General features: G+C 38.7%; 2 protein-coding genes across 2 annotated transcripts; one reads left to right on the forward strand and one right to left on the reverse strand.

Moving 5' to 3' along the window:
* Positions 1–1,110: 1,110 nt before the first annotated feature.
* Positions 1,111–2,684, forward strand: med9 (mediator complex subunit 9). The gene is made up of 2 exons (XM_063904965.1): positions 1,111–1,247; positions 1,732–2,684. Exons 1-2 carry the CDS (start codon positions 1,168–1,170, stop codon positions 1,949–1,951), a joined length of 300 nt encoding a protein of 99 aa, XP_063761035.1. The 5' UTR covers positions 1,111–1,167; the 3' UTR covers positions 1,952–2,684.
* A 77-nt stretch (positions 2,685–2,761) lies between these two features.
* Positions 2,762–4,137, reverse strand: LOC134878754 (dexamethasone-induced Ras-related protein 1-like). Its single transcript, XM_063904964.1, has 2 exons — positions 3,791–4,137; positions 2,762–3,671 (listed from the first exon to the last, which is right to left on the reverse strand). Exons 1-2 carry the CDS (start codon positions 4,059–4,061, stop codon positions 3,148–3,150), a joined length of 795 nt encoding a protein of 264 aa, XP_063761034.1. The 5' UTR covers positions 4,062–4,137; the 3' UTR covers positions 2,762–3,147.
* Between the last annotated feature and the right edge of the window lie 19,155 nt (positions 4,138–23,292).

The raw sequence follows: 23,292 nt of genomic DNA on the forward strand, positions 1-23,292 counted from the left end.
CATTTAACAATCATACCAGAATCTTATGAAATGGAAGTGTTTATCCTGTGAACAGTCATGCAATTTATCCTGCATTGCATTTTTTTTTTTAAATAAAAGTAAAATTAAGCACATGCAGTCATTTAATTTGTCCTGAATGATTCAACTTGTTCATTTGTTTTGGACCCAAAGACTCCCAAGTCTTGATCCATTTTAGGATTTCACGACCGAATGACCCCACATACTCATTACAAGGATGGCTGCATTGTTTGCAATTAAATAAGCAAATTAAATAAGGAATGATTAATGATCAGCAGCTGACTGGCTACTCTTTATATGGTGCTCATAAAGACAGTTGATGAAGGTTTCTTTCTGAGAAGCTAATTTGAATCAGATGAATGGAAAACATTTCTTGTCATATAAATGTTTGTTTTTGGTTGGCAATCTGACTGTATGTCTTTATTTCTTTAAGACATTTAATTAGATTAGATAATTGAACTGAATTAGAAATGTAGCAAGAATTCACATTTCAATTAGTGTCACTGACTGTCAAAGATTATATATTTTATTTTATATAATACAAAGCTAGCATAAGAAGACAGAACTGCTGACAGAACGTCTGCCTCCTGCCTGCTTTCTGCCAGAGATGCTGAGAGGGGACACATATGTTGGATGCTGTCCGTGGAACACACACATCATTACAGAGGCTGGGTGGGGTAAGGCAAGCAATTTGGGGGTCTTCAAGTATTTACAGTTTCCATCAGAAGAAGCCTGTAGTCACCCTGGTCCAAAAGTTAGCCAAAACTCCCTCAAGGCTCAATGTACTATAACTTTCCAGAGAGATGCTAGGGTGTCATCTGGTGCTCATAATGCGAATTGATTTTAAGAGCCAGATGTATTAAAAAATACTTTGCCCTTGGCTTTGATAATCCTCATTGATTTACATTTGTTTCTTCTGTTTGATATCATTTTCGTGGCAAACGATTATCTTCATAAGAATATTTCTGTAAGCAAGTTAGATATTATTTTCAAAACACTTTGAAAGAGTTATTATTTTGACATAATCTTACAATATTGTTTGTTATGAGCACAAATATATTAAGAGCATAGTCTGTATAGTTTTGTTTGGCGTTACGTCATCATACGACGCATGACGCACAAAATCTGCGCCGCAGAGCAGGGAGAGTGATGGCGGCGCCTCAACAAAGACCAGAGAAAGAGAGCGAGGATTGCTCTTTGCTTCCTTTAGTTCATGATATTATCAAATGGTAAGGGTTTTGCCTGATTCACATGTGTTTCATGTTTAACTGCCCCCCGTGGAAACCTATTTACTTGTCGTAAATTCGTTTTGGTGTGGTTGATAAGCTTGTTGATTTGTAAGCCAAAGCTAACGTTAGCTACTACTGATGCAGACATGTCCAAAATAACCAGTGGTATAAAGTAACTAAGTATATTTACTCATGTACTGTTCTTAGGTACAATCTTGAGATACTTGTACTTTACTTGAGTATTTCAATGTTTTGATACTTTGTACTTCTGTCCCACTACAATTCAGAGGCAAATCGTGTAATTTTAATGCACAAATCGTGTAATTTGAAACCACTAAAAGTTACTTTTAACAGAGTATTCCTACACTCGGGTACTATTACTATGACTGAAGTACAAGATCTGAGTACTTCTCCCTCCCACCTATGAAAGTAACATGTCAACATGGAAATAACATGTTCCTTTCCCCCCCTCAATCTGTTTAAGCATGGACAAAGATAGTCCGGATGTTCACCAAGAACTGGCCAAGCTGAAGGTGAAAATCCAGGAGGCTCGGGAGCAGATCTCCAACATGCCCGGGGTAGACAGTAGTCCGCTGGAGCAGCAGCAGCAGCTGGCGACACTGCGGGAGCAGGTCCGCACCAAGAACCAGCTGCTGCAGAAATACAAAAGTCTGTGCATGTTTGACGTTCCAAAAGCATCATGAAACGGACTGGAATACTGTACTGACTGAAGGACATTCACAGACAGTCAAGGTGCATGTATGACGTTATGTTTTCATTCTCGCAGATGTGGCCTTCAACAATACGGGATGGATGTTAAAATGAGAAAGGATTTTTTCCCTTCAGAAGGATCACTTTGAAAGATGTCTTGAACGTCACACAATGTCCTCTTTCGGCTTCTGTTTGCATTGTGAGAATACAAACAAATGTTATGTTGTGTTTATATTGAATGTAGTTTTACAGTATATCATTTTCTAATCTTATTTTCTTGAAATGTTTCCTTTTTTGTAATAAATTCAATAAGGAATATCGGCCTAAAGCCTTTTAATCAGCATACTGGTTGCACACATTAATTTGAGCCGGTGGCCTTCATCATTAATCAAGTACATTGTTGACACATGCTTCTATCAGTACACAAAGCAATTATCCGCTGTGGTTGTTGCAATTCAGACTTGAAGGGGATTAGACATACTAAATCAAATTGTTCAGTTGTATGTGTAGGCTCATCCAAATTGAATAGCTGGTGGCTCATGGCTGTAAAAGCTCAGTGAATGTGCTCTAACCAGTTTGGTGAGTGGGTTTTTGGACCCTCAGGTCAGTATGTTGCAATTATCTTGTGTGTGAATGGAAATGATAAGCTATGGGGCGACATTAGATATATTTTAACAAATCGACACAACACAATAAATTGCTATTTTAAAAATGCAGAATACTGTATGTGTTTGGACTGGAGTGTCTTGTGTAACTTCATTTTGCTTTTCTTGAAAGGAAAGAGAAGAGGAATACAAACTATGAAAGTAACAAGTGATTTTATTTTCTCTTTTATCCAAAAGTTGACATGGACAATAAATACACATTCAGATTTGTTCTCAATGCAACAAAGTGCCTCCAAGTAAAAAAATAAAAATAGCAAAATGTAAACGTAAAAGTGCCTTTTTGGCAAGCTAATGTAGAGCAGGTTTTACAACATTTTCTGATCATCTACTGCATCACTACATAGGGGATATGCCTTTGAGCTGAGGCACTTGCCCCGTATGTCTCATCACAGTTTGGATCACATTGTGTCCCTCGACTCGGGCGCTGAAGTCTACAGTATTTGGGTTCATGTGACCTGTTTACGAACGGCTCCGCTTCAGCTCTGGGAAGTGTCATAAAGTCTTTTTCATTCACAGAAACAGTGTCAGCATATGATGCAGCCTTTCTCTTTGGCCTGGCTACCTCCTATGGCTTTCTCCTTTATGTACATCAAATCACTCTGCACGCTTGGTCTTCGCGCAAATGGCGCCACAATCCCATATGCGTTCTCATCTTTGCACTTCTTGTTTCTTAGCGACTTCCTGTGGAGAATTTCGCAGGACTGCACGGAAACTTTGCAGTGCCGACCGGGGCTCATTTCGATTGGCAGTTTGGCAATGCTAAAGAGAGTCTGAAACATTTGGTCCACGTTAGTGTTCTTCTTTGCTGATATTTCAAAGTAAGCGCAGTGCTCGTCTCCACCGACAAGCTGCTCGATCTCCTCCTCCTGCACCTCACGGTAAAAGTCTCTGTCACACTTGTTGCCGCAGATCACCACCGGGACGTCCACGTTCTCCTTGGTTTTGTTTCGCAGGCAGGACTTGGTTTCATATATCTGGCGCTTCAGGCGCTGCACTTCCTGGAAGGATTCTCTGTTGTCCAGACTGAACACCAAGATGAACACATCACCTGGAAAAACAAATTAGAAGAAATGTTCAATTCCCAATAATTATAACATTATATAAGCAGTGAAGTAACTCTGACAACAGCAACAAGTTATTGGCTTAATGTTTCAGAGCTCAACTCACCGGTAAGAATTGATAGCCTCCTCATTGCAGGGAAGGGATGATTTCCAGATGTGTCCAAAATGTCCAGCTGGTAAACGTCTCCCCTGATACTGTAGAGTTTCCTATGAAAGTCCTCAATAGTGGGTGTGTACTGGTCTTCCACTCTCTCGTTCAGAAACCGAGAGATGATGGATGTTTTCCCAACTTTGGTGGAGCCGAGAATCACCATCCTGTGGCAGTTCTTGGCTGGTATGTCGAACTCATTCTCGGAGTTTGACATTTTCTTAATCATGATTACAGCAGCTGCACCCGGAGGTCGATGGTGTGGAAAGTGATGGTTTAAGTCCTTTTGGTGATGTGAGGGGGTTCCTCGCTGTGTCTCTGAAGCGGGAGGACAGAAAGCTGGGGATTTATGGGGGAAGTTGGCCGCGCCCCCCTCATGCGTCATGCTTCATGCTCCAGCTTGGGGAGATGGAACAAGACCCGATATCATAATGTTACTGTGGCAGTTTTTGTGCGTCAGCCCTGTCATTATCAGGAAAAGGGAACGATAGCTTGTTAAAACACTTATCGTTTTCATATTAATTATAACAAATTAAGTGCAGAAGAAATGTGATAATGTCAATTGATATTTTTTTTAATTTGACTGTATTCAAATTGTACTATTCACAGTGCATTATATTGAGCCAATGCCTACTAAGTCATTGGGCACAAGTGTACATCACATGTACATTGTGCATGTCCCTAAACACTCTTAACTTTTTTTTTTGTCCCCACATAAATACAGAAAAAATTAAGGAGCCTTAAAATTGCATGCGTCTTCTGTTTCCTGAACCAGCAGCGTGTAAACAGACGTTCTCTCAGGTGAAAGTACCTGGATTTCTCAGTTCATTGTGAGTTAATTTCATTTTCCTTGTTTTAATGGTCAAAGATGAACTGGAAGTAATATTTATTTCAGAATGATTTCCCCCCCCAAAAAACATAACAAACAATCAGCCTATAACAATGTGAATATTTATTCACATGTGATAAGATTGATAAGAATATCCAATTTAGATAGATAAACAAGCAGGAAATTATTTAATTTTAAAAAAGCAATACATAAAACAACACAATCAGATCATCATAAATGCAAGCGGCAATGTCTAAATGTCACAATGAGACAAAAAAAGCCTACAGCTAAGGAAGTGCAGGGTGTGACTGGTGCCTGGAGGGCATCAAATCCAATTAGTATTGACTTTCTCTTAAGTGTTAATCAAAGTATCCCCCCAGCAGTCTAAAGATAGAGCTCGCTGTTTGTGAGTCAAACTGTGCTCATCGACATTGCCATCTTAACTACTTATCACCTTTTACTTATCTTCTCACCTGCAAATCATGATTCATTAATGCAGCTTCTGTAGTAAACAACCTCTTTTTTCATTTGATAAGCAACATTAGTTTCATATTGTATATCCTGCAATTTTTTAATCACGTTAATTGATTTTTTCAAAACAAGATTGAACATCTGGGAACAGCTACTATGATCATACGTTATAAAATTATAAAAACATTTTCCCTGGATTTTTTCCCAATCAATTTCACCATGTATTTTGGTATTTAATTGCCATTTTGACAGCAGTTGCTATGATTGGTGTTATAGGTCAAGATTTGCTTAGTTTACAAATTTGCAACATCACTGATTACTGTATATGAAACCAAGCAGCACGGTTTGGAAGGTTTCCATTTGAATAATTAATAACTCCCTTTCTCCTTCTCGCTATGGTCTAACCATGCTTAAAATGAAAAGTATCATATTTCACACAATGTAAACAACTGTTCTTAGAAAAACCTGTAGTAATACAGTATGTTTTGGTATTTAGCTTGATTTGATTTGAAACCTCAAACTTGTCAATAATAATGACCTTTATATCCCTCTGTGAGGCATTGACGATGAAATCAGAGAGGTGTACTTAAGCCTGGTTGTTCCATGCTTGAGCGACAGGTTTGTGTAACCAGGTTGGAGCTTCACACTTCACTATTGGTCAGTCATTAAGCCGGTATGTTCCCAGCGATGCTTTTCACAGAACATGTTCATAACGGCTATTTAGTGAGGCACTGCCTTAACACTACCTGCTCAAATACACAATGGAGGGAATATCATGTCTCACCCACAGGGAACGCAACCCTATTTATATCTTTGCATTTTAGAATGTTGCTGTCATGAGTTTTTAAATCCATTTTTCATGTGTATATTTTACTACATTGAGATTACTCGTGTGAGTAATCAACCACATTTTTTTTCAGAGTAAAGCATCTCTGTATGATATGCCCTGAGAGGTTATGCAATGCATACTTTTAAATATAGCAAAAAAGGGTTCATTAAAAATATATGTCTATGAGTAAACATCAAAGACAAACACACACAGTCTGGATGTCCACCTGCAAACCAGAAGACATAAACATAGAGTACAGTTTGTGTCTTTTAGGCACAACCCATTTGTGTTTTTGCATCCTGTCTGTAGTGTTGACCCGTGTTTCTGTCTCAGCCTCTTTGCAGCATGTTCTGTTGGATCTTTGCATGCAATGTCCTGGCAACGCGGCCCTCAAGTGGAGTAACCACACCAGCTGCCGCACACTCTGGCCACGGCCAATCATACATATTAGCCTAATTTCCTCTCTGCCGTGTTTGCCTTTTTCAATTAGTAAAGAGGACAGAGAAGTCTGGAAAAGACTTTGAGGACACAGTGCTTCAGAGCTGAAGGAAATCCTGTTTTTGTTGTATCTGGTTAAGTGATTCAACCAGTTTAGACCAATCTCATGGCAACCAATAAGACCATGGATTTCGCCATTTATTTATTTTTGCCTGTGAAAAATGCCATAAAGGCCCAAGGCTCAGCTGCGGCAGACTGTGGAGAAGCAAACTGAGCAGCAGAGAATATTTAATAGTGTTTTTGATTTCACCATATCTAATATTATATGAATAAAAGATAATTGTAATGAAGCAGAAAGAAAAACAGCCAAAGAATAACAGCCAAAGTAAAACAACGACTGACTTGTTTCACAAACAGCAGTGACATTTTGGTATTAAAGCACATATGTTAGAAATCTGATCACAGGTACAATGGTAGAGTTTTTATAATTGTGGTATCACCCCCATTCCTCATGACAGCGTATCACACATGAACAGCCCAGCACGGGTAACATGTTTGACGCTTAATCAGATAGTGAGAAGTCTAATTTACAAGAGTATGTGTTATCGTGTTAGCTTATGTGCGTATTATGTGTGTCTGTGTGATTGTGTTTGAGTGGGCTGGTGGAGAAAAAGTAGAGCTGATACATATTGATTTGCATAGCTGGGCTTCTGGGGTTCATTTTGGCTCAAGTCACATAGGTAATGTGGACCAATATGTCATTGTTTTTTCAGCAATGTGTCTGGACAGCAAGGCCAAGTAAGTTGTCTGGGTTCACTTTTTTCCAGATTTTTTTTTTTATAACAAATGAACAGACTGTGAAGCAGCAAAACGTCTATATTCTCCCAAAATGTAAACCAGATATTATACAGTATATACTTTCTTTTCATTGTTTCTTCACTATTGGTTCACATGATTCACGCATTTCTACACACAACATATTCGGTCAAGTTTCAGCAAGTTAAGTATTTGTTTTTATTTCATTATGATATCTTGCAGACAGATTGAGGACATTTTTCCCAGTATGTGAGCTCTAATGCAGGTTCATTCTTACACTAGATGCATTTTTTCAGTTTTTTTTAAATTTGTATTTGAAATATTATATGGCCACAAAAAAGCTGATGCATCCCACCATTTTTCCAGGTGCATTTGCAAAAATCAAATATAGATTTCACTTGATTCAGCACAGGTGTAGGTTCCAGACATATCCAACATTATATCAGATGGAAACATGCATAGGTAATGCTTATGGTGCCTTTTCTCAAAACCATTATTCAAAACCCCGTTGAAACTAAGAAGCTTTTGCTTTCGTAAGCCAGGTTTGTGCTAGGACTTTTTTAATAGAAATGTGCAGTATGTGTTCTTCATTGGTTTAAACACAATGAGGTGAGCTGTGGTCCATATCTTTTATTCCCATATAACTGTTCAAAAGCACTACAATAACAGCAACTATCGAAAGCGTAGCATAGCAACTATCGAAAAAAATATGCAACTTGGTCATCTTTGGACTGTTTTTGTGTGTCAAGTGTTTATCGGAACCCCCAGGGTTAAATTATTTTAATGTTTCACAGTTTGAAAACATGATAACATTATTTTTCTTTGTGCGATATCCCTACTGATCAGACACATTTGCAGACATAAGATCTGCCTCTGTGGAGAGATCAAACTTGATTAAATCACTCTTCCGGGGCCGTCTGGTATTGTGTTTTGGAGGAGGGAGGGGTCTTTCCGTGTTTTCATGGCGTGAGACTTAGGGCTGTTGCATGTCAGGCCGGGCCGTAGTGCAGAGAAACTGTTGAATGAAGAGTGGGCCTGCGGTTTCCAACACAAAGGCTTCAGGTTTCAGAGCCAATCAAAGCTCTGCTCTGAGTTTAGATTTGGTTTGCACACCACCTGTATATGTTGATAAATCCTCAATCTGTCATCTGTGTTATTATCAGTGACATGCAACCTCATGTTTTACTCCCTGCATGACGTACAACATGGGAAGCAAAACATATTGTAGCTCGATTTTAAGGCAGCCATGCACAAGTAGACGTGCAACACTTTTTAGTATTTCAATTCCTGATCTGTTTGTACGCTGCGCACTAATTTGAGGAAAATAGATGGGGAAAATAATCATGTCTTAACTTTCAATGTAATTATCATTTAGAGAGATGAAGTCGGTGAAACTCAGAAGACAGAACAGGTTGTTAGAACTATCAGCAGTGTATTTTCTTATTTTCCAGCCTTTTTGTGTGAGTTATCAGAAATGATTTGGCATTATTGGATAACCTCACATCCACTGAACAGAAGGTAGTTCAGAGGGTTTCTTCTCCTTGTATGACCTGCCTGACCTGTGATTCTTCTAAACAAACTGGTTATTTTGTTAATGGACTGAGGAGCAGTGAATGCACAGACAAACCCATCAGATAACATGGAGCGGTAGACCTCAACTCACCTTACAGAGTTGAAGGGATGTCATTCAGATTAATATACATGCTGGCCTGTTCAAAGAAACAAAAGGACAGGCTTACACTGTCAGTCAAAATCCAAACATAGAAAAAACACATTGAGCTACATCTGCATGTCCACCTTAGAGGAGAAATTGACCTTGACATTTAAGGTAATATGCTAGATAAGTTAGAAGGAGATTTGATTACACTCTCATGTCTGTACTATAATATGCTACAGTCTGCAAAGTTAGTTTAGCAAATACGCAGGAAACAATTAGAATTCAATTGTTACTACCCGCAAGTCTGAGTATATACCAAGTTGTCTCTTGTTTGTTAAAAACAGACCAGAATTAATTTCTAGCCATATCTGTGGAAGTGGTGTAGATAATGGACAAAGCATCAAATAGGAAAACTTGATAAATGTAGGTATATTTCACATCTTCAGCCTGTTATTCACAGCTGTATGTCATAGTATAATTTTTGGATCATTTGTGGACAAAGGTCCTTAGTGAAGGGCACTTTTGGAAAATTAGCCCACAGTGCTTTATGTTTTCCATGAAGCATTCTGCAGGCTTGAATCAGTGGTAATGGTCTATTCAAACCTGTAATACTTCACAGAATAGTGTAGTTGGTAAAAGTGACTACCACTGAGTGATCTTATAAATGCTTAACTTAAGACGTCAGTGAGCTGCTGCCCTTTGCAGCACTGTTTACGTAACACTAATAGCTTCGCACAGAAATACAAAAGAAAGGGAGGAGGTGAGAAAGGAAAGAAGAAAGGCGGAACCTCTTTGGCAAGGATTGATATATTTAATTCCACCTCACACGAACACAAACATTTAGTATCAAATATTAATTAACACCCTCTAGGTGGTTGAATTCTCTCCCACCAACACCCCAATAAATATTACATGAACCCCCAACTGATACCTGAGCTGTGCTGTATTAAACTGTGTTGAAGACAAAAGTATTTTGAGCTAAATATAGTATCAATGCAGTTTTTCTCAAGAAATCTCTTGAGGAATTCTAATTTCAGCCAACATGGTTTGAACCCACTGCAATGACACCAATTGACACCCTCAACACACTCCCGCTCAGGCTGCACCAGCTGACATCAGTTTTCTAAAGGTTGTGCGTCAGGGTGGCATCACAATTCATCATAGTTTAATGGACACCTTTTTGTGATTAAACCCACTTAAATCCCCCTCAATGTATCCATTTTTCAGTCAGATGAAGAGTTTCAGAGTTTTACATTTAATCCCTGTATGAAAGAATATGTCTTTGGGTGCTGCAAAACAAGATTTCATAACACAAGATGAGCCACAGTAAATAGTATTCACACACATGGCCTGTAGTGCCCATTTCCTCTGTTTGTGTTTACATCTACGCTGTTTAAACAGCGCCAGTTCTGACTCAGTGTGACGCCAATCCAACCACCTGATGGGAGGTTTAGCACTCAGTGGCCCGCACGGACATTCCTACTGTTTCAACTAATAAGGCACATGTACATGTTCTTTTCAAATAATTACACAGGCAGTATGCACAGGCATGCTTACTGGACCGGTGGGCTTTGTGTGTGTGTGTGTGTGTGTGTGTGTGTGTGTGTGTGACAAATGTTGTCCTCTTTTTGAGTGAACAGATATGTAAACAGGATGCTAAATCACATGGATAAGAAAGCACAGACAAACTGTATATGATTAGGAACACACAAACACACCCCATTGATTTAAAAAAAATAATCATCGTTGACTATTATATTTAGGAAGTATCTGAACTTTTGATGGATTTAAACATCAATTTCTGGTAGACACTTCATTGATTAATGTGAATTTATTCACATGAATGTACTGAATTGCTGACCGACATCAACTGTGTACATGTAGTATTCAAAAGGTTCAAATAGTTGGATACATTTCTACAACAAAATCATAAAGCCAAAGTCTTACATTCATGATTAAGAATAAAACCAAGAACTTATATAAAGGGAAAACTGACTGGCGTTTGTATCCTTTAAGATTAACTTGTTTTATTTAAATAGCCAATCTGTAAAATTGATGCATCATGGAAACAGCTTGAAAAGCCGTTCAAAGCTTCAATACCTTTCATGTAGCTCAAAAGTTGCAGATTTCATGTGTAGTGTGTAAAATACCGGTTAAACAAATGTGTAGTATTTTAATAATATCATTTTAACACAGAATCTAAAGGTTCATTATAATTGGGTATTGAATAGGGAGCTGCAGTCAACTTGAGTTTTGAGTAAACCGTATTATTTTCTGAAGAAATACAGCATCATGCACAGCATTCTCACTCTTAAAGACTGTCATTGACAGCTGGGTAGGTGATGATGCTAACAGGAAGACCCTAAGCTCTCAGTTGCTAGTCTGCTAATTAATCCACATCGAGAAAAAGCTCTTCTCCTGCTGTTCACAGCGTGACTCTTCAGGTGTACTTGCCTTTGTACCACCGACAGTGGAAAGACCATTTCTTCCATTTCTTTGTCTCAAACAGGACTTGGGCTCCTGCTAAATGTCATTCTGCTCTGTGTCAAAGTTAGACTTCCGTTGATGGGAATAAAATCTCACACTGCAAATATGCTTAAAGCCTAACCTTAATTATTACCGTCCCAAATTGGGCTGCGTAAGTAACATTTTGATGTCAAAGAAAGGACGTGATGCACAAAAATACAAGAATAAGACAGTGTTTGATGTCACTGAGAAGGACTGTGAGATGACATACTGTAGTGGAACAAAAAATGGCAACATTAACAGTCTTTGAGAGCAAGGTGAGAGAATATGCTGCTATTTATAGGAAGGGGCTCATGACTAAACTAAGAACAGCTGTGCAGAGAGATGGATGATTGCCAGGTGAGGGGGGAAGAGACAGTACAGGTGTAACCCTGAAACATACTAAGTAGCCTTTCTTTTTTAAACAAATCAGGAGAAAGAGTTTGGGATTTTACCCTGTCCTTTATAGCCCAGCAAATAATGTTTTTTTCAAAATAAAATTATTGGTGTTAAGTGAAGTCGTTCTGCTGTTGTAATCTTGACTTCAAAATAGTGCAGTGAATTAATTATAGATCTTATGCAAAGAAATAAAGGACAGAAAAGCAGAGATCGATTACTAAGAGGGCTGGGTGGAGAGCCAGCACATTATGCCCTGTGTCTCATTTGAAAATACAGAGAAAGGAGATATTTTCTGTTCAGGAAGTTATGTTAATCATCAGATGTGCTTTACTATCTTGTCCAAGTTGGCTCAGTACAATGGACATTTTCAAAAACAGCTCACAGAGTCTAAAAATCCCATGCTGTTTCCGGGAAAAAGTCTGTCCGCCAGGGTGAGTTCAGGTAAAACATATTAACCTATGATCTATCCTGGAGAAAATGTCTCCAGGAAAAATGGGTGATTATATAAGTGAATGTAATGAGAGGATTTTATTTAGTTTGGTGCGGGAAACTTGTCAACATTTGCCAGTGTCACCTACTGGTAATTTACCCCAAATACGTTGTTAGACTTGTTGTTAGTAAATTCAATATAAGAAGGCATGAGCTAAAAGATAAGAAGACAACGTCGTCCTTGCCTGTCTCTCTACCCTTCTGCTGGCAACTACTTGTTCAGTATGCTGATTATTTAAAGGTATATTTATGGAGAGAGAGGGATTGCAGTGACAATATGAATAATCTTAGCGGTTTGGAAACTCAAAAAGTCCACGTGAATATTACCAGAATAGAATTTCCACTCATGTAGCTAAATGTGGCCGGTGGTAATGTGTGTAGCTCTCAAACACCATGTGACAAGTCAAGGGGACATAAGGCCATGCCCTCCAATCTGTGTGTGACCACCTAACTGGGACTTTTTGGACAGTCATTACCAACAGCAGGAGCACGCAGAGAGCTGGCTAAATGACAGACTGGGTCAATACTGTCCAGCCTAGCGACTGCACCAAGCTAATTGTGTCTAATGGTCATAGCAGCTCTGTGTGCATTGGAGGACCTGAACCCACCACTTCTCCCGTGATGAACCTCATGGAAGAACTGATGTTCTGTAATGGGAGTATGGACGCCAAGATGAACAGGTGGTGCAAACATATATAGACAATGTACATCGCACACGTACACATGCACATAAGGATCTGTATGAACTCATGTACATGCAAATACTGAACCTCGATGCCCCGCCTACCTGAGCTCCCACCTGAACCCATGAGCCATCCAAGCTCGCTCTGCGTCATGGCAGCTTTCATGTTCAGAATATCCTTCATATCTTAATTTGGCCAAGCATGTTTATCAAGCCTGATAGGGAACAACATCCCTGATGGACAACCTTGTTCACCGAATGTTTTTGACCTCAGGGAACCCGTCTGCTTCTTTGAGGCAGTATGGGAAAATATTTTCCAAATCTATCAAATATGTAAGATGTTCAAAGACTTTACAAATTGCAATTTGTAGGTAAAAAAAAAAGTTTCTCGAATGCTGAAAGGTCTCAGCAGCACTGTATAGCAGAAAGCAACAATTCAGCTACTATCCCTCTGCATAATCATAGTTATAACTTCCTCTTTGCTGAATATCAATAATATTTAATGATGTATGTAATGTTTTTTTGTGTTTTTTTTTACTAAAAGAGAATCTCGCATCAAACTAAATTCCATTTCCATTTCCTACATTTAAAACTTTTTCCCACCATATATTAGTGAAAAATGACATACCTTCGCCTCTTTTTGGCATGCAAAATGGAAACAGGCCACGACAAGCAGGCAAGTGGTGAAAGGCAGATGGGACATTTTTGAATAACTCAGTGTTCCCTGACTGCACTTAGTGAGGATACCTTGTTGACACTTTCACATGTAGTATGCATCATTATATGGATTGTATCGTTAAGAGTGTTGAGTATATAAAACATTGATGGACAGCAGTTAAATATACTGTATATGGCATATAATTGGCCTGTTACAGTCACTCTACACAGTGCTCACAAATGTAATAGTTTAATGACATCTGTTATGTAATCATAACAGTGTGGAGAGTGGGGATGAGGTGGCAGGAGCTTCTTTCAGCATTTCTGTGTTACAGTGGCAACAGGTGGTTTGAGCTGCATAGAAACCACTGCCAGAAAAAGTGTGTATTTGTGGATCTGATGTGTCATGTAGAGGGAGTGACAGAGAAAAATAAATTGTGTTTGGTGTTACACTTAAATGTGCTTCACGTGGCTATCGCATAATTCCTCAAAAATTTGGTGTCCTGCCGCTGAAATGAAATTTGGAGCTTGGCGCCTTTTAAGATCAAAGAAGAGCAGAGTCTTTGACACTTTCTTTATCTGTTATTTAGTGAAATGTTAAAAAAAAGAATATTTAACTATTATCTACAAGAACACCAACTACCACTTTATTCAACTAAAGTCCTTAAATTCAGCTCATTGCAAGCTTGATAAAACCGTTTTTATTGTGTTATTAATCTTGGATATGGTTATATCAGGCAACCTTGTGTGCTTACTTTACTCACAGTCAAGCATGGAGACTATATGAACATGCACTATACTGTATTTTACTCTATGTATCCCTGTAGCTTAGCTCCCACAGTTATATCATTGTGTTGCTCTGACCCTGAGTGGCCATTATATCCAGGGACAGTCTGTACACTGCTTAGTAGGGAAGGACTCAAAATGAAAACGTCCCTGGACTTCAAAAAATAAAAATAAAATCCCCTGAGACTGACTTTTAACTGCCGCAGAATTAAATTTGTGTAACTGTTTTTAAATGTGAATACAAAAAGCTGGTTTGACCTCTATCAACAAGACAACATCATTTTTCTAAAAAGAAATGAGCTCTGAGGCCCCGGCCGTGCAACTGGCTGGGGCACCTGCACCGTACGCCAGCGACCCGGGTTCGATTCCCGACCCGTGGACCTTTCCGGATCCCCCCCCTGACTCTCTCTCCCACTTTCCTGTCACTCTCCACTGTCCTATCCAATTAAAGGCAAAAGGCCCCCAAAAAATAACTTTAAAGAAAAAAGAAATGAGCTCTGTGATGTCACAACGCTGTAGTTAGGTTAATGTTTGATCAGGCATAGAAGAGTTTGGTAGGTTGAGGGAAACCTTGATGTTTGGGTTAAAATGTATGTCATTGAGCTAAAGGGAGCAGTGTTGTCATGGCCACGGATGTAGTTCTGGGGCACGTACTGGAACAAAAGATGCTGTCGTTGTTCTCGGGGGGGGGGGGGAACTAGTTTTTGTATGTCTCTCTGGGTGTCCTTTAGGAACATTCTGCATGTATCGAGTGTTGCTAAAGCTTCACAACATGGAAACATACTTGTGTCAAAATATTACTGACCAAAAATAGCCTCAAACTAACTGGGAAAAAAGTTTGATTGAGAAACGTTTTGCAAAATGTGTTTATGATTTATTTATTTCCTTCAAGCGAACCTTGGTATTAGTCTAATGTGATAAGTATTTTAGAGACCTGAAGATGACAAGCTGCTATATACTGTAGCAGGTGCCACTATAGCTAATCACAGGCTTATAACATTTTGAGATTGGATATCTTGTGTTGATCTCAGAGATGGAACCATGCTCTTCTTGTTTATTTACATCTGAATTGTATTTGCCCGTTCACTCACGTTCATGTAACTTGTGTGATAAACACAATCAGTCTTTCATCTTTATCCCTTATTGGATGTGTGTGACAAATGTAAAATGTCCTGTATATGTACAGGATGTACCATAACAATTAACAACCTGTGTACATAATTATCCTTAATCATGCACTATACATGCAATAAGATCTTGTTTTAATTATTGAAATGACATGCATTGTCTTTCCCAACCATAGAATGTGTTTTCATCTGCAGATTACATGAGCATTTAAATCATCATCATTGTATAATAATTTGGATGTGACAAAATGGTAATATTCCTGGACTGTTCGTGAAAAATGTACAGTAGTTTCAACAAGCATTCACAAACATGGCAGTGCATGGGTCACAAAACTTTAAAGAAAATCTGTGTTTTATTTTATATTAGAGGATCAATGTTGAGTCTTCGAGAGCTCTAATGCAACCTCTCTTATTTATTCTTTAGTTGCCCAATTGTTTAAATCAGGATCTTACAAACATGATGTAAAACATTTGTGATTTTAAGAGTAAGCATGAGGGGAAACCTGAATATAGAGTAACATTGAAATGATTTTGTATATCAGGTATGTATCCAGATCTTTTTGTTGGACAAGCACATCAGTATTTTTTTTTTCGTAATGTGCTGATCCTATGTTAAAAAAAGACCAAAGAAGGCAGTACTCTAGGCATCTAGGGTACATTTTAGTTTCACTGTTCTATTGTACTCAATTTGTCCCAAACACTTTGTGAAACAATGCTCACTGACGAGCATGATTAGTAATTAACGTTATTAACATTAACAAGATCTAAGTAGGACAATTCAGTCGCTGGAACACACACCAAGAGCAGACAGCCCTGAACACAGAGTATCAGCAGCTGGGAGGGAGGGCAGTTGTCCAAGACATGAAGTCCCTGGGTACAGCTAGTGACAAGGACACACCTGCACTCCAATAAGTATCTTTGTTATTGTTGGACCCGGCGACCCATAAAAGCTACATAACACATATTAAAGTAGGTAGTGTAAAAGGATAAGTAGTATCCCTATGCATATTTGTTATAACAAATACCATGCACCATGTTTTACCTTAATGTAAAAATGTTGTTAACCTAAGCTGCAACTGTGTGCTGGATTTACTCATATTACTCCTTAAACATCTTTTCCAATAAAATCAGAACGAAAGGATTATAAATGTGCTGTATATCTGTGTGAGTGCTTGCATGTGTCTGTCATGGTTGAAGAACAAACCTTTTTCTTCATCTTCACGATAAACTGTTTATCCACATCCATCAGGGACAAATTGTTCTCCCTCCGAGTCTCATTATTCAGCAAATTATTAATTGTGTATCAAACTCGGACGGGATGAAACTGTTTGATGCAGACCCTCATAATGAATGTTTTTTTCATATCTAAGTGCAATAGAGAGACAGAACATTCAGAGAAAGTCACGTATCCTTTGTCCTTAACACTCTCTCTTTTTAAGAGCATGCGGAATAAAGCACAACACAAACAACAGAGAAAAGTGCTGACTTGCATTAACTAGGCAGTAGTATCACAAGATGTAAAGGTTGAGGCCATCGAAGTCAAAGCACAACTTAAAGAGCAGAGCATTATCCCAGGCGCTTAACACGGTCTGGCCTGAAAGAAGAACATGTGGTGGAAAAGGTTAGACTGAGAGAACAGCTAGATCTGCCTCTCTTAAACACACACACACACACACATACACACACACACACACACACACACACACACACACACACACACACACACACACACACACACACACACACACACACACACACACACACACACACACACACACACACATACAAACTCCCACCCACTGGACAAGCTGTTCTTTTGTTTCCAAATGACTTTTCCCCCTTTTGTATCTCCGAACAGCTGACCTACAACATCTACATACTGTTCTAGTTCGCAGTTAGCACAGACAGATCCCTTTTTCCATTATTTAGACAAAGAAGAAATCTGTGATCAGCTCCTGCTTAGGACACCCACCTCCCCAGACTGCACAATCAGATCTTTTTTAACCTATCACAACATTGTTTTGCCATTCTCTTTAGGGAGAGGAAGCGGAATCTTTGCATGAAAACACAATGCTAATCTGCATCATTGTTGGACAAAAGATCTAATCCTGTTGGAGTGTAGATGAGTTAGCGGTGGGTGGCATGGCATAGAAAAATATCTCATTTTAAAAACATACAGTCAGTGTTCCTTTAACAGCTGGGTTTAATTTTTCTTTCTTTTGTTTGGTTCTTATTTGTTATAGCTTCTTGTTTGTGTTGCTTCTCTAGTTGTAATGTCTTTCCCTCTTTAAGTAACAAAAATACTAATCGGTCAAAATGCTACTCTGTAAAATACAAAGATCTGGTAGTTCTCAAGTTTCTACTTAAAAGGTATATTCTCTCCTTAAATCTCTATGATTATGTGAGCATAATTTTGGTAAATCAAATATGTTTAGATTAGATTTAGATGTATTGTCCCCAGGGGGAAATTCATTTTCACAGCACTGTACACAGTATACAAATAACTAACCATAACACAAAAAACAACAGATGGCGACACAAGCTTTTTGTAAAGCTAGCCCTTTCATATCTGAGTGTTCTGTACCTGCAATTGCATGTGCTTTGTAACTGATCCTGCTTACAGTGAAAACAATGTCTAGCCAATCCTTGTGAAAATTCCAGGAACACACATAAACACACACACACACACACACACACACACACACACACACACACACACACACACACACACACACACACACACACACACACACACACACACACACACACACACACACACACACACACACACACACACACGAGGAAATCAATTACCATAGGCTTTGATGGTCACAAGAAGTGGGGTGTTGTTCTCAAAATGATCTGACAGACTTCATCAAGGTGCAAAACCTACAAATGGACATAAATGACAGTATAAAAGGTAATAGACATTATAAGGACAAAAAATGTTTTGACCAAAAGTGTATATTGCAACAACTTGCACAGTATATTCACACGGCAAGCATAATGCACTGTATGAAGAATTCAGAAAATGACACAGCTTGCTTTGTTCGATCCATTTTTTCATTCAATTTTCTTGATTGTTTAGCTGAGGCCTTTGTTATATGTTCCAGAAATATAGAATACTATGAAATAAAAATTCTAGGAATTACACTGGAAACTGGGTCATGTTCTTCTTTCCTGGAAAAATAGGATGTACAAAATGTATCATTATATTCTGTTGGGTTTGGGAACCTTGTCTATGATACAACACAAGCAGAACAGATGTTTCACTGAAATCCTCATTGCAGGAGAGTTCATCCAGATATTCCAATATACAATGCTTTGGTGGTGGAGGGCAGAGTTTCATTTCTTCATCTGGTATTTTTCAGAACTCTCAGTGATGTGACACTCTATAAATTGCATTGATTTAAGAGCTATTCTTATTATTGCATTTGCATTGGAGTTCAGATCATTTCTGAGAAGACTCCTTAATCATTTCCATGTTAATCATTTAATTCTGACATGTTATGAAGCAGGGCTAACTGATTTACCTCCTTGCCTTCTTTTCATGGCAATGCTGTTGGATGAACATTGTGTAGCCATCATGCAGATTCAATATTCAAGTCTCTTATTGCACTTCTCGAAACATCTTGTGCTGGTGCTCCCAAGAGTGTTCCCGCTTCTCCTGCTGACATATTATGCTCACAGTTTACCATAATTTACCATAATCATGGTACTGAATAAAGAGAAACTGTCTGTCTTCGAAATATTTCACTTGGGTATTGAGTATTGTTGGAAATGTTTCTTGGTACATCACTTTGTAATTGAGTATCTGCTTATTTTTGTGAAGATGCTTGTGGACAGCTTGTAGTATTCATTATGTTTGATGTGCTGGCAATTGTAAATAGTGTGTGCAACTATAAATGACCATAATGGTGGCCCGCTACTGCTCCAAGATAGTAGCACAGCCAGTGTTTTTCAACAAAATGTTCAACTTATCCCCATAGCATTTAGAGCAGGAAGACATAGTAGCACCGGTAAGACATTATCATCTGGTGTGGATGAATTTTAAACCAAACCACAGACTCTGCAACAGGCTGGGTGATCAGATTAAATACAGAGCGAAACATACTTTCAAGCACGTGAAAGCAACGTTGAAACCAGCCCGCTGAGCTGCTGTCGTACCTTCAGTTCTCCAGCTCACACACAGAGACACATGTCTGTACATATCCACTTGAAAACACACTAACACACAGACACACACTCATTGATCATTGTTTATCAGGCACTAGGCATCACAAAGACAATCACTGATTTACAGTAGCAACTGTCCAGCAGTGGCTCAGTCAGTCAGCAGTGGCTCAGTCAGTAGGGGCTTGGACTGGGAATCGTAGGGTTGCCGGTTCAAGTCCCCAAACAGACATAAAATATGGAAGGTGGACTGCTACTTGGAGAGGTCCCAGTTCCCTGTGGTGCCCTTGAGCAAGGCACCGGACACCTCCAACCCCCTTCCCCATCGCTGCACAATTGCTGCCCACTGCTCCTAGCACTAGGATGGGTTAAATGCAGAGGACCAATTTCACTGTGTGTGCTCTGCTGTGTGCATGTATGTGACTAATAAAGAGGGCTTCATCCTCCGATTCTAATTCTAACTTGAAAATGAAGCAGCTTAATTTTTTGAAAAGCACAAGTTTAGAATTGATTTTCATTATTGATTATTGGGATAAAAGTAAAATCATCAAGTTTTTGGTCCATCACAGACAGTTTCATTGCACGGGCCATGAGACTATTAAACACCTGAGCTCTGTCCTTTGTCATCTTACAATTTATTTATCTAAATAGTTATCACTGTAACAAACAGTATTTAATTTCATCTTGCTGTAGGCTACTATATTTAATTTTAAATTCAGTTTTTGTATATATGATATTCTATTTAATTCTTCTTGCACATTTTTTTGTTTTATGTCTTATATAACTATGTTGCATTGTTGGAGGAGCTCTGGACTTAAGATTTTCATTGCCATAACTACACTGTAGCTTATGTGCGTATCATATTAAAACTTTTGAATCAATGTGGAACTAACACAGATAAGATACTAACAGGCCCCCCGAGGCCACGAGGCAAAACTACAACTGCACGTGTGACATAAGGACCTGCAAGCATGCACACATGGCAGTGATCAGAGTCCATTGGCTATTGTTCTATTAGTCGCAGTTCTGCCATATGGCCATGGAGAACATGCCAGTTTGGATTTTGATCTCAGTACACCGCCGTGCAGGGGGCTTTGGTGATATGCCTAAACAAACACCCCCACTTCCTGTTCCACTTCTTCTTCTTGTTTTACTTCTGTTTCATAAGTTAATTATGAAAGTAAGAGTAGGAGCCAAAGTCCCTTTACTGCCCTCTCTTCAATTGCCATCTCTAATTTGATGAGTTTTCACATAAAAGATTTGGTTCAGAAGTCTTCCTGACTAACCAATATCTGATAAACAGAGAGACCCTAGTAGCATAGAGAGTGGCCTCTGCTGGGGAGAGCTCATTAGACACCTTGACAAGAGGAGACCCTTTGGGACCTGGAGACAGATAACAAACTATGTTCTGCCGTCATGAAATAAACGACTTCAATCACATTTACTCACACAGTGCACCTTCACCTTTGCTCATTAAATATCTTTCAGGCTATTTTAACAGCAGCACTCGTGTAGCTGTGGCTGAACAAAAATATTAATGTAGCATATAGGGACATAATGCACTATATATGATAAATTTGTTGAGTTTAAATCAATGTGCATGGCCTTTCAATTATATTTAACAGTTGAAGATGTTCTGGAGCAATGTGTACACAAGTATAGTTCTATCAATGTGTTAATAGGTATTGATGTATTATTGGTTATGATTATTTGCTTTTCAAATAAATGTACTTTCTGGAGGTGAATGTTCTGTGATGCAGTAACGCTGAACCCATAAAAATGTTTCCTAGGAGAAAAATAAGTAGGTTTTTTTTGCCATTCTATCTTGCATTGTCATTGTTATATAAAGGTCTTTCAACCAGTAGGTTGTGGGTTCGATCCCAGCCCTAGCAGTCAACATGTTGACCTTGGGCAAGATACCTAACCCCGATTTGCTACCGATGGCATGGCCAATGGTGTATGAATGTGTGTGAAAGGTAGTTACCTAGAGCAAAAAGTGTACTGCTCTGTGTGAATGGGGTGAACGACATGTAGTATGTAAAGCTCTTTGAGGGGTCGAAAAGACTGGATAAAGCGCTATATAAGTACAAGTCCATTTATCATTTCATCTTGACTCGCCTCATTTAAACATAGGCCAGGTCTGGATTTAATTAGCAAAGCAAAATTTCCACATGTGATTTGATTTCAATTCATCTCAAATCCTCTAAATCCCCAACAAAAAACAACTACAGCTGGAAGTCAAATTGGCAATTTGTGTTTCATTACCTGAAGACCTAATAAAGCCGCAGTTTTTTAAAACTGGCTCCTTAGAAAATCTGCCACTTCAATCTCTTTTATGGGGAGTAAGCAGGCTTTATATCAAACAGCCAGTGGAACAGAAATGTCTCTCCTCCAACACAGCAGTGACATGAACTTGCCATCCTCTCAACACTATTTTTGTCTTTTCCCTCACGTGTCAAGGCGAAAATGAGCAGTAGTCCAAATCTGGAGACTTCCTCAATTGTCACGTTCCAGATTGCTTGATACATAAATTTGCTGAACAATAGGTTCAATTTAAAAAATAGAAGTTTGATATCAGACCCCTGACAACCCTTTCTGTTACAGTGTAAGTGTAAGGACAGCAGTCCAGACAGCAGGAGGACAAAAGATGACTGATGAAGGGAGAGAGCATAGAGAAAGTCTTCCACGTACAAGGAAGATGCTATTGCGTTTTCATGTCATTGTAAAGACTCCACGTGCCAAACCAGGACCATTGTGTTAAAAGGAAGTAAAAGTTTTGTTCGGCTTAAAACAACAAACCAATGCTTTTGAGCTATTTAGACAATTTAGGCAATTTATTTGCAAATGTTTTTCTAAGTTTGGTGGTTGATTTACTCTTTTTTTGGCTACTAATGATTTCACTGGGACATGAAATGCTTCATCTTTTGGATCACACAAATATGAAGCATTGCTACCTTTTCTTGGTGCACACAGAAAGAGAAAAGTGTAAGATTTCCACTGCAGAAACAATGAAAAGCCAATATTTCAATTATTTGCTGGGTTAAATTGTAAACAAGTAGTAGTCTCTTAAGGTTTGCCCTTCGATTTTCTATTTAACTGTACATTCGATCGACTAAACACTGTGTGACCTTATTGCTGAATAGCCAAGGATGAGCAGTGTCGAGCACTTAAGATCAGACAGTATAGCAGTGTGTTGTACACACTGTATTTTATTGAGTGGGGACACAACTGTTGCACCGACAAACAGCATGCTGGGTATAGTTTGCTCTCCGTTGTTCACAGTACATTCAAGGACGAATAAAGACAGAGACATGTCTCCGGGACATATTTATTAATCATTTTGCAATAGTTTATGTAACCATATACAAAAGCAACTTGTAAAAGGAGTTGATAAATAAAATGTATTATTATTAAGTGACAGTAGACTGCATGGGTTGGGCCTTCTTTGAACACTACATCATGTGCCCATCAAAGCCATAGTTTCCTGGTTACTATTTATTATGTAACTCTGCAGTTAATGTTTTAAATACTCCAAAAAGTATGTTATTTGTCGCATTAACTGGTGACTTTGGTTTGTGTTTTTTTCTTAACATTTTATTCAT

This window comes from Eleginops maclovinus, chromosome 16, assembly GCF_036324505.1.
Source record: "Eleginops maclovinus isolate JMC-PN-2008 ecotype Puerto Natales chromosome 16, JC_Emac_rtc_rv5, whole genome shotgun sequence".
Classification (NCBI taxonomy): domain Eukaryota; kingdom Metazoa; phylum Chordata; class Actinopteri; order Perciformes; family Eleginopidae; genus Eleginops; species Eleginops maclovinus.